Source organism: Carcharodon carcharias, chromosome 20, assembly GCF_017639515.1.
Source record: "Carcharodon carcharias isolate sCarCar2 chromosome 20, sCarCar2.pri, whole genome shotgun sequence".
NCBI lineage: Eukaryota > Metazoa > Chordata > Chondrichthyes > Lamniformes > Lamnidae > Carcharodon > Carcharodon carcharias.
The window spans coordinates 19885416-19901306 of record NC_054486.1 but is presented as its reverse complement, the minus strand read 5'-3'; the positions used below and the strand labels follow the sequence as shown (position 1 = coordinate 19901306).

General features: G+C 39.4%; 1 protein-coding gene across 10 annotated transcripts in view; it reads right to left on the bottom strand.

The window, feature by feature from the left end:
* sipa1l1 (signal-induced proliferation-associated 1 like 1) overlaps positions 1-15891 on the bottom strand; it is a 383121-nt gene that overhangs the window by 126210 nt on the left and 241020 nt on the right. For all 10 annotated transcript variants that reach the window (XM_041214398.1, XM_041214403.1, XM_041214397.1 and 7 more), the window contains 3 exons: positions 8671-8801; positions 4354-4542; positions 2297-2471 (listed from right to left, as the gene is read on the bottom strand). In XM_041214398.1, coding sequence (XP_041070332.1) covers positions 2297-2471; positions 4354-4542; positions 8671-8801 — 495 coding nt within the window. The remainder of the gene's footprint in view (positions 1-2296; positions 2472-4353; positions 4543-8670; positions 8802-15891) is intronic.

The window sequence follows — 15891 nt, the reverse complement described above, 5'->3', positions numbered from 1 at the left end:
GTTCCTTTAGCACCACTCCACAAGGGCAAAAGAGGGAGAATCAACAAAAACTATCACACCTATTATTGTTAGGCAAGGGTATTGCGGATCACTGAGTGGAGTAGATGGAGTTAAGATATAGATCAAACAATCTAGCTGAATGGTGGAACAGGTTCAAGGGGCTGAATGGTCTACTTCTGTCCCCATGCTCCTATCATTGCTCTTCATAAACACAAGCACAAGAGTTGGAATCAGCTGTGATGCCCTCCAGAGGTGAAAAGTCCAACACTCCGGCTTCGATTTTTCAATCACAACATCAGTACTAACTGATTCATTTTAAAGAGCTACAGTCAGCATTAGAAAACTTGGAGCTCTCAATCTCTGCTCACGTGTTGTAGAATGACTATCTGGGCACTAGAAACTAGAAATGTTATACTTCAACATATTGGAAAGACTGGACGATATTTTGGTGGCAGCGGTTGGTTGGTGGGTGGTGGGGGCGGGAGGGGGGTCAACATCCAATCATAGTAGCCCTCAATACAAGGAAAGGAAAGGCCTGAAGTTCTGCAAACATAGTTTAGAAGATTAGGAAGCAAATTTAGCAGCTGGTCCTCAAGGTTGAGAATTTCTGGATTACTACTGCAGCCACAGGTCAGAATTGGAAGATTCTGGAGTGCAGCGCATGGCTAATGGGTAGTGCCAGACACAGAGCTTCCATTTCATCATTGGCATCAGTCCTGGGGAACATAAAAGAGCTATTCCATAAAGATGTGCTACAGATCAACAGGAAGGGAGCTACTGAACCGGCAAAACAGATAAGTAGGAAAGTGAAGTGTCATTTGAAGTGGAAAGGGATAGGGGAGGGGTGCTGGGTAGAGAAAATAAAAGCAAATCAGAAGGATCAAGCAGAGAAACTAGCAAACTAATACATAAACAAAAACAATAGCAGCAACAATGCAATAAGCCAAAGAATAAAATCAAATTGGCCATTTATCATCAGGGAAATGACAGATGAATAAACAACATGTTACCAAGAACAAAAAAAGCCAAGGAAATTTGATTTATTTTAATTACTCACTCATTTATTGGGCCATGAAGTGGGGGGAGGGGGGCGGAAAGAGAGAAAGAAAAGAATGGAATTCCTAAAACGTGCACAGAACTTCTTCAACAGGTGAGTTGAGGTACAAAGATACATTGCTACACAAGGCAGCAGATCAACAATGGGATTTTTTTTTAAAAGAGGAAAGAGATCAGGAAAAATTTAAGAAACGTAAGGGGTAACATGAAGAGTGAATCTCAAAAAGAAATCTGCAAATATCATGAGCAAAAAGCAAACTTCTAAGGGTGAGGTGGGTCTAGGATGGTCAATCCTCCAAGAAACAAACATTCATCTCTGAGCAACATAGGAGAAAATCATAGGGAATTTTAAAAAATGTTTCTCCCCTATTCCCTTCCCTCCCCATTTCTTTAAACACCTTGATTTATTAGTTACACAAATGCAGGAAATGGTATAAAAGACAGACTCACAGTCAAGAATCATCCAATCAAATAACAGAGTCTGTTTTCCAACCAGTGCGTGAAAGTCATGGGCCACGGAAATATAAACTTTATTGAAATGAAGGCATATCATCTCCTTAATAGGGTTCAATGATTGGCCCACCTCCTGGAAGTGCATTGACTACCCACCCCATTAAAACCACCATCATTGGGCTCCTGCTTTAGACTTTATTTTTCCACCCAACCCATAACTCACCCATTTTTGCGTCTTAAAATTACATACAATATTCAAGACAGGCTAATAACAAATATAACCCACATTCAATTCCTTTATGAGTTTCACCCCATGTCACAGGACAAATGGCCCTTTTCTACAAAGAAATGTAAAGGCATAGTTCAAAAAGCCATACCGATGCACTGATGTCACATCTAAAACCCCTAATGGGTTTACATTTCATGTATACGCATTCTGCTGATATCATCCATGGAGAATGTTCATGAAGACCATTCACTAGCTGCTACTGAATATCACACAGCTAGTTAATTTCTAGGCTATAAAAGGCTTGATGCTTTTTTTAAAACCCAAGTAGCCCAACGGCATTAACTTGGGTCACATGGGAAGTTCAGCTGGTGCGGGTAAGGCACAGAGCTGACTAATGCCCACATTTCATGAATCACTGCTTTCAACAGAGGAAGGGGGTCGGGGAAAGAGAGGGAGAAAGTTGGTACAGAGGGGGGACAGGCGGCAGCATTTTATAACCATTCCAGGCTGTCTAATCGCATGTTTTTACAAAATTCTGTACGTATCTTAAAGCCTTACTTTTGGTGTCGAGCTGGGCTCGATACTTGTCAAAGCCCTTGAGACGTACTTTGTCTCCCAATAATTGGAGAAATTCTTCAAATGCGGAGCCAGCCACTTCATTGTTGTACATCTCTTCCTCAGTACTCTGTCCAGCTTTACAATACATTACCCCTACTTTGTGCTGGAAGCTAAGCTGTTCAAATAGAAAGATAAAATCGGTTACCACAATAGACCTCTCCATCCCAGCGGCTGTCAGAAAAAAAATCTCAGTTGATTGGTAGACGCCCCCGAGAGTACAGCGTGATGACCTTTTCTTTCAAAACAAATTAAGTATAGATAGCACAGACTCCAGTACTTGAAGCTCTGCATAGAGTTAGGTTTCCCAACTTTATGCATCTTCTACAAAAATTCTTGCAGAAAATCTTTTTATTGAAATCTGTTCTTGGGATCTGGGAATTGCTAGCACAGCCTTCTCTTATCATTCATCTCTATTAGTCCTGAGAAGGTAGCAATACAACTGAGTGCTTGTGAGTAAACTTCCAAGGTCAGTTAAGAGTCAATTATATTGGTTTAACACTGGATCCAGAGGCACCAGATCAAGTAAGGATAGCAGGATAAAAGACATTAGTACAGCAGTTAGGTTTTTACAACAATTCACTAACTGCATGACCACTGTTTTATATTCCCAAAATGCAAAATGGGGTTTGAATTCATGTTGCAAGTTGAGAGCAGATGGTGTAATTATTGAAGGCACAAGTAAACTATAACATTAATGCAGGCAAACCGGAGACCTTAATATGTTAGGGACTGTTTCATATACAAAGATTTGTTTTACTAAACTAAACCTCTAGATAGCAAAAGTTGGGTCATAACCATAACTCATCATGCAACCAATGTAAATAATATAAACATACAAACATGGAATTGTTAAAGACATCCAATAAGGTTCCATCCCCCCCAAGAAACATCTATCCTGTACTCTGTTCATAATAGGGTCTTCCAACCTTGTTTGGAAGAGGTTAAGAGAACTTGGGAGGTCTTGTGGCACAATGGATAGTGTCCCTGCCTGAGTCAGAAAGCTCTGGGTTTGAGTCCCACCCCAGGACTTGATGGCAAAGGAAGGCGTGTTCATAATGTGGCCAAACAGGGCTGATTATCATTGTGCAAATCCTTGCAACACAGGCCAATGGCTGGCAGCAAGAGCAGGAAAGATTCCTGGTTAGTTATGTGATGAAAAGATCATCTACTTCTACCGTCAATATTCATAGCTCCAAACTACAACAGACATGTAAAAGTGCATGTTGCTACAGCAACTCGGACTCTGAGTGATCTGTAGAACACCACCACGAGGCCTTGACATAATTATCATTTTTCTGCTGTTACCAGCAATAAGTCTGCATTAACGAACAATATGACAGCCAATTCCTGACTTGATTCTTATGATCCTGTACAAACGTCAACAAGTCCAGAGACTGAAATTGTGACCAATCAAGATCTTTACAGGAGAGTAAATGCACCAGCATGCTAGAATCTAATACCTGTTCTGTTTTCTTGATGCTCTGCATTCATTCAAATTTCCCCTTCTCCCACCAAACAAAAATCTAGTTAGCCCAAAAGAATATTTACTATTGAAGACGAAATAGCTCAAAAGCAGAACGAGTTCTAGATCACTGAATTCAATCTGCATCAATTAATATATGCACTTTATTAAGAAAAAAACAAAGACTGTGCACTTTGAACATGGGAGTCATGCCATCAGTAGTTCTTTTGAATATCTAAATGAAATATGAGCAACATTAACATTCCTCTTTCCCCAATTACATTTGCTTAAACAGCGACTGATTTCTTGTTCACAGCATTTGGAAAGAAGATAAGAAAGCTACTTTGAAGAATTCAGTGAAAGACACATTGTGAAACATGATTCTTCCAAACAGCTTTGAGCATCTACCTCTAAATGGTTATTATAATCATCACATGCTTACCCAACTCATTTGAGCCAAAATCGCAAATTCATGTCATTGATTAAAAGAATAACATTCTAAAGAAAGCAGGATTAACCAGAGAACACCACTCACCCCTTGTTCATCCAATTTCATAAGCTGCTCTGTGACTTTGGGGGTGTTCAGGCCCAGTCTGAGACAATGAACACTGAGCTCTGGTACAGCAAATTCAAGTACTTCTTTCAAAGGTAAACCTCTGGCTGTGCCATGCTTGGCTGTTGAAGGAACTGCGTCTTCCAATATAGAACCTCTTAAAGTAGTAAGCTGGAAAAATATCAAAAGAGGTTTAATCTTGCTGCACCTGTCAATGGTTTTGCATATTTACCCAGTGACCAGGTGCATTACAATGACCAATGCTCCAAATGCAGGGGGAGTAATGGGAGCAGATTAGCACAGAAAATGTAGAAGAAGAGGAGATTTAGTGTCTGCACATTAAATTGTACAAGATTTTCAAAGCTGTGTTTCAGTGACATAGAAGTAGAACCAAAGTCTTGAATGCTGCATAACACACTGGGTGAAATTATCAGTCCCAATGGCATTCAAGGAGGAATGCTTTCTAGCAGCACTCATTTGATGACTCTGAGCAGACAAAGGAGGGCATACATCTGTGGGGCCATGAAATTACCAGAATTACACCTAAAGAGGCATTCCACAGTGTGCTGCACTGCATTTGAACCCATTCTTACAAATAACTAATGGCCCATTTTTGAGGAATGACCAATGTTCTCAGGTACATTACATTAATTCCTGCTAAAGCAGTTGTGTGGGTTAAGAAGAATTTGTCTTGTTTTCCTTAAAGTAAAATAAACCATGGACAAAATATCACCACTCAGAGACTTGTAAACGCAGGCTGTGTTAACTTTGTAACATTTTCCATAACCTTCAGATGTGTTACAATTAGTTCCCTTGGTCTCCTCTGACCACACTCTACTCATAGTCAATAATGATTTGAGAAATTATGCTCCCAGGTTTCCATCCATATAACATTGAATCAGGCACTGAGACAAATAATTGCAGCCTGGAAGTGACTTTCTTCCGATTCTCCCTGCTGCTATTGGGAATCTAACATCCACCTGGCAGGTCAATGATTGCAGAGCAAGAATCATTAAGTCCTTGGAATAAAACCTATATCTCATCATTGCAGCATCTGTCATTGGTACCTCAACATGCTGCACCATTGCATCACCTCAGGTTCTTTGTTTAAAACTCCAGCATAAAGCTAATTGCACATACATACAATCTGCCATGTCAGGTTTTAAACATATAAAATGTTGTTCGTGTCTTGTTGACTCGTATTTAGTTTGCAATCAAATGAATCCAATAAAAGCAGATCTTTACTAAATCTCAACTTGCTCTCGACTTTGATCAGCTTTGCTTATATATCCTATGTTCAATCATGAGACAGTTACACATTTAATTTGTTCCGTCAGCCACAAATACCAAGTTTAAGACTTTGAAAACAAACTCCGTTACCCAACAGGCCAAGTCAACAAATGGAGGTGCAGAATCAACGAAGGATAACTATGTCTCCAAGACCATGCTCTAAAAGGAAGGGGAAGGGCCCTTTACAAGTGTCAGTCTCTATTTCATGGCACAGTTCCATATGCAACTTGCAAGTCTGCATTTCCCCAATTCCCTTAACTGATAAATGTCATTTACAAGAATATTTTTCTTGATTTTTGTGATACACCAATCTTTCAGTCACACTTCAGCATACCACAAATCAATGTTATTTTTCATGTGCACGCAATGAGTGCTTAAGGATGTGACTGACCCACCTGTTCTCACTGTGCCTGCAACATCAAAAGCAACCTTAAGACCTCAACTATGTGAATGATACTTTAAGTATTAAAATATTTAATGGAAATATTTTAGAAACAAAAATCTCAACTTCAGACAATTCAAAATTCCACAATTTCCAATTAAAAGATTACAATCTATTACATACTACACCAACATTAACCCATGAGGTGTTCATTGTTCACTTTGTGGCAAGTAATGTCCCAAAGCATCCTAATAGCAAGACCCCATACAAAACCAATTATAAAAAGAAACAGGCATTTGTCTCAGTGCAATACAATATGCCATTTTCCCACAATTAGTATGTATAATGCAATCTGTTGCTCAAGAACTGTAACAAGTCCCAGAGGCTGGCTTCCGAGTGGAAAATAGCTCTTACTGCAAGAATTACTTGCCTGCTTATAAAACATCACTAGCTTAATAAACACAAATCAACACTGGTTATAAATCATAGGTCAGCAAGTGGTAATGGGTTTACCCTGAAAAAGGTCAGTTGGCAACCTTGAAGAACTAACAAGAGAGAATTTGAACCTTGTGTTCAGTCTCATTCTACAGGACTTAAAAGCTAACCTGTAATAATGATGAGATCTCTGCATTATCGCAGCAGTAGGCCGTTTAAAATGGGTAGTGCCTTCATCTAAATTACTGCATACTCCTAAATGTTATAACAGGAGTTATCTGTACGCTTACTGATGTGATTCAAGTCATCTTTTGTTCTTGTGCTTTGTTTATAATTATTGGTCAGAATAAGCCTCTGTGTGAGTGTTTTACATAGAATCTCTTAGCAAAATGACAGAGCTGAGTTCCAGATAGGTGCTGTCATCTAGAATTACAGCTGTTTGCAGCATGCCAAAATAACATCACCGTCATAGGAACATAGGACTTAGGAGCAGGGGTAGGCCATTCAGCCCTTCGAGCCTGCTCCACCATTCAATAGGATCATGGCTGATCTGGTTGTGGTCTCAACTCTACTTTCCTACCTGCCCCCATAACCCTCGACTCCCTTGTCTATCAAAATTCTATCTAACTTTGCCTTGAATAAATTCAATGACCCAATCCACATTCCTTCAGAAAAAAGTTCTGCTAATCTCCATCTCAAAAGGGAGGCCTCTTATTCTTAAACTGTGTCCTCAAGTTCTAGTCTCACCCACAAGTGGAAACATCCTCCTGGCATCTACCCTATCAAATTCCCTCAGGATCTTGTGTTTCAATAAGACCACCTCTCATTCTTCTAAACTCCAATGGGTATAGGCCCAACCTGTTCAACGTTTCTTCATTAGATAAGCCCTTCATTCCAGGAATGAGTCGAATGAACCTTCTTTGAACTGCTTCTAACAAAAGTTTATGTTTTCTCAAATAAGGAGACAAAAACTGTACACAGTACTCCAGATGTGGTCTCACCAAGGTCCTGCAGTAGAACTTCCCTACTTTATATTCCATTCCCCTTACAATAAACGCCAACATGCCATTTGCCTTCCTATTCACTTCCTGTACCTGCATAATAACTTTTTGTGATTCATGTACCAGGACACCCAGATCTCTCTGTACCACCGAGTTCTGAAATCTCTCTTAATTTAAATAGTGTACTGTTTTTCTATTCTTCGTACCAAGTGGACAAGTTCAAATTTCTCTCAATTTGCCAATTCTTTTTCCCCACTTACTTAACCTTTCCATGTCTTTTTGCAGACTCTCTCCCTCTCTTGACAACTTGTATTCCTACCTATCTTGGTATCATCAGCAAACTTAGCTACCATATAGATTGCAAATAGTTGAGGCCCCAGTCCTATATCTGTGGCACTCCACTAGTTACAGCTTGCCAACCCAAAAATTGACCTACTCTCTGCTTCCTGTTAGCTAACCAATCCTTTATACATACTAATATGATACCCCCTACACCATGTGCTATTATCTTGTGTAGTAACCTTTGATGCGGCACCTTTTCAAAAACCTTTGGAAATCCAACTACACCACATCTCTAGGTTCCCCTTACTTATTACTTCCTGAAAAAACTCTGCCAAATCAAGAGTTTTTTTTGTCGACCAAACATAGTTGATAGCACACTTGCCACAGAAGCTCAAGCTCTACCCGAGACTTCCAATACAGAATCTAGGGAAAAACTGCAATGACATACTGGGGGGAGTGCTGCATTGTTAAAAGTGCCGTGTTTTAGACGAGACTTTATACAAGGCCCTACCTGCTTGTTTTGCTGCTTCAAGTCGACATTAAATATCACGTAGTACTATCTGAATAAAGAACAAGTTCTTATGTGTATCCCGGCCAACTTTTCTTCAATCAAAACCACCAACAGATTCAGAGGTTACTCGGGTTCTTATTTGCTTGATCATGCTAGGAGGAAAATGGGTGCCTCTCATACCTACTGAATAGTTACTGCACATCCAAGTAGTTCATTGCACATAACATTCTATATAGATAAAAATCTTTCTTTGCATAAGAAATTTGGGAACAAAGACACAACTAATTAAGTGTATTGATATATCCTTGGGACTTTGTGGCAATCCGGATGAGTACTTTTAAAACCAATATAACTAAATGTTCACTTCAGTCAGATACAAGTAGATTCATTGATCTCACCTCACTTGTTCTAAGGATGATCCGATAGTTGTACTGAGCTCCATGCTCTTTACTGTCTTCCAGCCTCTCTCGTCTAATGCTCACCGCCACAGGGCCCAGATTTTCATCCACCCCAAAGTAGTTTGAATGTTCTGAGAAAATATCATTTAAAATAAAAAAAAATCCAAGTAGTAGTTAGTTTCACCCATTACCAGCACAGAAGTCAGAATACAGAATTGGTCTGTCAAATGTCCATTGAGTTACAGTTACAGTTAGCATTGGAAGGAACTTCTGTTGCAGATGCACAACACAATCATGGATCAGGCTAAGTACATAAACCATCTAGCCCAAGTTCAGTGATGGAAATTTTAATGTCCTATGTAATAAGTGTAATGAACTGATAAATGAAATAATTTGTTCATTCCTGTTTAATTAATTATAGGCACTGACTTATAACATCACAGGTTAGAGATGAAGAGATAAATTGCTCCTCAATTACATTCTTTCAATGGGCTTCTGTTAAAAGTACCTTTAAAAAGGTCCTGTCTTGCTGGAATTGTATAGAACCTTGGTTAGACCACACCTGGAGTATTGCGTACAGTTCTGGACCCTTTACCCAAGGAACAATATACCTGCCATAGAAGGAGTTCACCAGGCTAATTCCTGGGATGGCAGGACTGTGCTATAAGGAGAGATTGAGGAGATTGGGCCTGTATTCTCTAGAACTTAGAAAAACTAGAAGTGATCTCATTGAAACATAAAATTCTTACAGAGCACGACAAGGTCGATGCAGGAAGGATGATTCCCCTGGCATAGGGGTGGAGGGAGGGGTATAGAACCAGGGGACACAGTGTCAGAATAAGGGGCAAAGCATTTAAGACTGAGATGAAGGAGGAATTTCTTCACTCAGAGGCAGTGAATCTTTGGAATTCTCTACCCCATAGTCTGTGCAAACCCAGTTACTGAGCCTGTTCAAGACAGAGATCAATAGATTTATGAATACAAATACATCCAGGGATATAGGGAAAATGCAGGAAAACATCCTTGAAGTTGATGATCAGCCATGAACTAGTTGAATGGCAGAACAGGCTTGAGGGACTGAATGGCCTACTTCTGCTATGTCTCCATGAAAATTAGCATGTCTTTTCAACCACCTGCTGTCTCCCCAGCCTGAGGTTCCAATTTACAATAGCCTCCTTCTACTAGTCTACCCATGATTAAACTGCTCCTAAGGTTTTCACCAATGCAATCCTGAAAGAAGCCACTTGGTTATGCACAAAGGTTGAACCGAGGATGGATTAACAATTCTCCTCAAGGAGAGGAAAGGTGATGATGAAGACTGAGAGAACAACAACAAAGAAGAGCTTTTAACCAGAGCTCTGCTCCACATGGTTGACGTTGCGTCTAAGACTAGGAAATCTAAATGGAAACATCATCCCCATCACCATATGTTGAAGCTCTAATACGTCTTAGCAAAACAGTGACTGTGACATATACAGCACAATACAACACTTCCTTGAAGTCTTACTAATGATTTCTTCTGAAATCAATAGGATGAAGCTACACATTAAACAGAAAATACATCAGTTTCCCTCCCCACATATGCACCTGATAACACGGTAGATGAAGAATACTTCCATTGGGTAGGGGAGATGTTGCTGTAACCTACCTTCACTGGCTCTATAAATGCTGTACCTACCACTACAATAACTTATATTTATAAGCACCTTTCAATGCAGGAAAACATCCCAAGATGCTTCACAGAAGCATACGACAAAAAATGATACCAAGGCCAAAAATTGAGATAAGTGAGCTGATCAAAAGTTTGACCAAAAGGGATAGATTTTAAAAGGAGGATCTTAGACAAGTACTTGTACATCAGAGTGACAAAGTTCCTAAAACACCTACTCAACCCTTCTGACATCTATCTTTTTCAAAGCAAATTGTTTCTTTTAAACCCTTATCCCCACACAATATACGAATGTGTGCTGGAAATGCAGAAATTTGCAGGAGGTTGGGGAAAGAGCAGGGAAGTAGAATTAATTGTATCTGTGCCAAAGCATCCAATGGGTTGAACAGCCTCCTTCTCTGCTGTGTTAATCTATGATTCTAATTCACTACTTCTTGCTCCATCCCAAACCATGTCTGCATTAACCTCAATGAGTCTGTGCTAAGGTTTGAAAGACAGTGCCTAAGAATAGATACAAGATGGGAAAATAAATGCACTGTCCATCACAGCAATGTAATTTATATTCATGAACCTAATTTCTCTGGTTCTTATAGATACACACACTTTCAATAATAAGGCAAAACTGAACTGAAGCTTTAACTCATCTTAGACACATTACAGAAATGCATACAATTACAGCACAGGAGGAAGCCATTCAACTGGTTACATCTCTGCTGGAGCAGTAAACTACATTTTACTGCCACAGATTTATGGGCCAATTTTAAAACTACCTCATCACCTCCAGAATCACTGTTGGCTTCCCAATCAGAGGAATGCTATAGAGTTCAATCAATTGTCTGCTTGGGTCAACTTACCTTGGTATTGACAAGGAAATAGAATGAGATGGAATACCTTAGACTTTGTCGAGCAGTCTCCTCAGAGGAGGAGCAAACATCATTGACTACAATCTCAACTTCAGTTCAAGAGGCTCTGCAGGGCCAATTTTGACTGCATAATAGCATAAGATGGGAAGCCTGTGGCAGCCTGTTTATGTCTCTCCTGATTGACTTCAGTGGAAATAATAACCAGGAGTGATGTAAAACAGCCCGCCAATTTGCTGCAGTCCATTTTATACCATTACGCAAAGTAAAATCCAACATTGTTTATGGTGCTGAAAATGTTGGTCAACTACATACAAATCTACCCAGATGGATGAAGATAGCAATACATGGAAGTGGAAAGAATAAGACAGATTTTACAGCTGCAATGACGACTAAACTATCAGTGTTCCCCATCATTATTCCTCTAAAACTAGCAGCAACTTCTGGAGTCCACACATGCGCAGTTAAACACAGAAATCCAAGAGTTGCTGTCAGTGATTCTATGCTTCTCCAGATGGCGCACTGCTGAGGTCCCTCCAACTTTGATTAAAAACCACTGAACTGATGTAAGCTTCCACTGTTACACCATTTGCCTTGTTGTAAAAACCCCTCAGAGTTACACCTGTTGAATGAGGCATAACTGAACTTTTAACAGCATACTACGTTCATAATTACTGCTAATGAATGACCAGTTCCTCCATTATAATAAAAAATTCCACAATTTAAACATTTTTCTTTGATTGTATTTAAGTTTTTACCTTAATCCCATGTGAATGTCCCCAACAATTATTTCAACAACTATAAAATCCCAAGTTAAAAATGAAGAGATTCAGTTCACTTTACTTCCTGGTTTGCGGTTTGAGAGGATACTTTGTGGTTGGTTGCTCACCCTACTCAATGATGATATTGCTGCTGATGGTCGCCTGGAGACCCCCTTGACTAGATGCTAAAAGCAAATCCACGCCATATAGTTCGCTATATCGTTGTGGACAGCTTTCTATGAAGTCAGTGGTAAGACAAAAGAAAAAAAAAATCATGTGCAAGGGGAGGGGATGATTAACTCTCAAAAATTTGTTCATTCTCCCACTATGGCTGGCAGTACCAATGAGACAGCAATAAAACAGGAACATTCTTAACCATCAGCTTCCAACACCCAAATGAGACACTGTCAGAAAACCATTCGGTCTTTCTGAATTGGAAACCTCATCTGTAGAGCACCGAGATCCAATAAATGGTCATCAACCTGAGATATTAACTCAATTTTTCTCTCCAGAGATGATACCTGGCCTGATGAGCATTCCTAGCATTTGCTGTTATCACCTAGAACAATGGCTCTTTTTTTCATTGATTCAACAGACAGAATTAATTTATTACAACTTGCCGAGGTGCTGGGGTGACAAAAAATGTATTTTATTTAGTTATTAGGCCTTTTTTTTAAAAAAATAGACTAGAGAAAGCCTAAGGCCTTGGCTTATTTGTGGCATATTAAGCTTCATTGCGAGGACAGGGGGCAGGAAATTGAGACTTACCAATTTGCATAAGGAATGCAGCTTATTTCAGAGTTGAAGCCTTCTTTTGGCAACAGAGACAATTAAAAAAAACTAACCTGGTCTTCTACCATATGTAACAGAACAAGGTTTGAAACTAATGACATTGGACAAATGAAACGTAGGTGGCACAGAGGGCACTAACCTCACAATATGGAGTTGTGGAGGAGTGTGAGATGAGTAAAAATAGGTGCAATTATTCTGTCAGCACAACTGTTCTTTTGGTGTTTGTTCAAATCTGAAGGTATCAGTGTTACCTGCCAGCCATTGGAAAAGTCTTAGAATGAGGGAGAGATCTAAAATAAAGCATCTTTTGTGACATTGAGTCTCAAAGGTTAATTCGAGTAATTGTATCCTTTAGATGATATATTAGCTTTAGATCTTCATCCAGAAGCTCTGCCTATGGCCATGACGACAATGAACTGCCATCCCAGGTAATTAACTGCCTTGCAAGATTTGCTCTGCATTATTTTCTTTTAGTTGGCTGAAACAAAAATTACTTCTCTACATCTATGTTGGACCACGAGGGCTTTCACATTCACCTTAAGAGTGTGGCACATAGTCATAAGGACTAAGGTGGTCCCATATTCAACACCCTGGTCTGTGCAAGGTTAGTGACAAAACACTAGCATTGGCTTCAGTGTCACTGGAAAGGATTACGAAATCTAGGCGTACAAATCTTGATCACTATTGGGTGATGTCCACTGCAAGCATATTGACATTATGGGAGGACAGGTTGGACTTAGACTCACAGCCGCATAATAGAATAGCTGGCTGGCACTTGCAAAGAATTGACAACTGGGTTATGGATCAAAGAATGGGTCCCTCCATTCTTAGCCCCGCATCCCAGCAGGCCAGTTCCAAGAAGGGAGGAGGGTGGGCAGAAAGCAAATTGAGGTGGTTGGGAAGATAAACAAAATTCAGATTTCCTGCATCATTGAAACAATTTAAAGGTGTGCACAATGACACGGATGTTCAGATTCAAAATAATCCAGGTTGAATATAAGATGATACAATCACAACTGTGATTAAATAAGTACAAAAGAACGCTTCTACAGGGAGGTGGTTTTTAACCTGCATAAAGGCCTAGAATATCTCAGGTTATTTTTAGGTTGGAAGATACAAATCAGTCAGGGTGCCTGCACTTGATCAAGTGTAACAATGGCCTGTGCTGAAAGTGACTGGATGACAGATGGACAAGCTTGGACATAGCTAAGTTGGCCTCCACTGCCGAATAACCTGTTGACAGTTACTCTCAGCACTCATATATTATGCCCAATGTTCCAGAGGTGGAGATTTACCCAGGAGCAAGTATTCTGTAAGAATAGCAAGAAATAAAACAAAGCTGCACTAGTATCAAAGAACTATCCAGTGAAGTATAGAAACACTATAGTAATATCAGTGCCCTATTTAAAAAGAACCTGCAAAACAAATAATTGCTTACAATCAATTTTCAGCTTATAAAAAAGTAATCCTTTAGCTTCTGTTTAAAAGGGAACTTAATTTTACAAAACCCACCAGCCTGTCATAAAGCAGAAGTGATGATTACTCAAAAAACTCATAGCCCAGAAAGACATTGGACTTAAATGCCACAGAAGTTTGGTTTTTACATGCTGGGCATTTTATTTGATTTGACACAATAGCATTGTGAAAATTGAGGAGGGTTGCTGGTTCCAATCATGGGTTCAGCAAACCCGACTGGGCATGTGCCAGTGATCAGTTGGCTGCTAGTTAGACTCCACAAAATTGAAATAAGATAACCCAAACAATACTTTCAAACCTCCTTTTTCGCAAATTTAAAAACGTGATAAGCTTTAAAGTGCCAGGTTGGCTCAATTGTTGCACTCACATCTTTGTCAGAAGACCAAAGATTCACATCCTACCGTAACTACTTGATCAGAGTTGAGATGGGCACTTCGTTTGGCGTACTGAGAGAGCAATGCTTTTTTGGAGGTGCTTTCAGAAAAGGCCTGCTAGCTATGCTTGCTCAGGAGGATGGAAACAAACCCATGGCACTATTTAGAGTGCAGAGGAGCATTCTCCCAGTGCTCTGTCCAATAATTTTATCCCTCAACCAATACCACCTAAACAGTTTAATTATGTCAATTAAGTCATTACTGCTTGGGGAAACTTTGCTGTGCACAGATTGGCTGCCATGTATGCTTACAGCAGCTAAATTTAAAAATCAACTCACTGGCTGTGAAGGGCTTTGGAACATCCAGAGGACATGAAAGGTGTTTATATACACACAAGCTCCATCTCCCTCTTATACTCGGTCTGCTTCAGAAACCTCTTGTGTGAGCATTTCTATTTAAACAGTGAATGCTGATATCATTAGATGAACAACAAAGTTGTCATCAGCAGGGATAAATGAGAAGGAGTGAGACTGATGATGAAAGGGGAAGACAGGTGGTAAACACACAAATATAAAAAAAAAGGAGCTATGTTGATAGTATGAGATGGGTGCATAAAGATAGGTCAGATTTTTTAAAAATATAAACAGCCCTGAAACTTGTTTAGTAGAAGTTACAAAGTCTGTTACTGTAAAGGAGCTGAATTATTTAGAGGACTGAAGTGACGACCAATGCTTAACTCTTATCAAAATGTCAGTGAGAAAATTTGCCAAAAGACTTCTCCCAGGTGAGAAAATTTCAAAAGAAAAACGTTGATTAATTATAGATCAAATGAAAAAAATGGAAAAATAAAATGATATGCCATCGGCAGGAGAGAAAAAGGAATAATTTCATAAATGGGATTATGAGCTGTGTGAGGAAATTCATGTCATTCATTGCTATCTGAACTCAAAAATTAGCTCATCAGTAATTTTAAAACATGCGCTAGGATCTATGTGGGCAGCCTATAATTTGTTTTTAAATTTGTTTATTTTCCTGACAGCAGAAATTGTGGTGTACAGTGATGGCCAAAATGTTTCTAATGGCTCATGTGATCACATTCTCTTAAAGAATCAAGTTCTTGCCTAAATGGAATTAGAGAGATTACTGAGAAACAACAGTTCAGCAACATACGGTTAATGAGAGTCTCTCAATAACATTAATATGAGGCTGCATTCCTAATTTGTTTGAAACAAAAACACATTGATTTCAAAAGGGGCCAGGACATCACACTAATCAGCATCTGAAAGGCA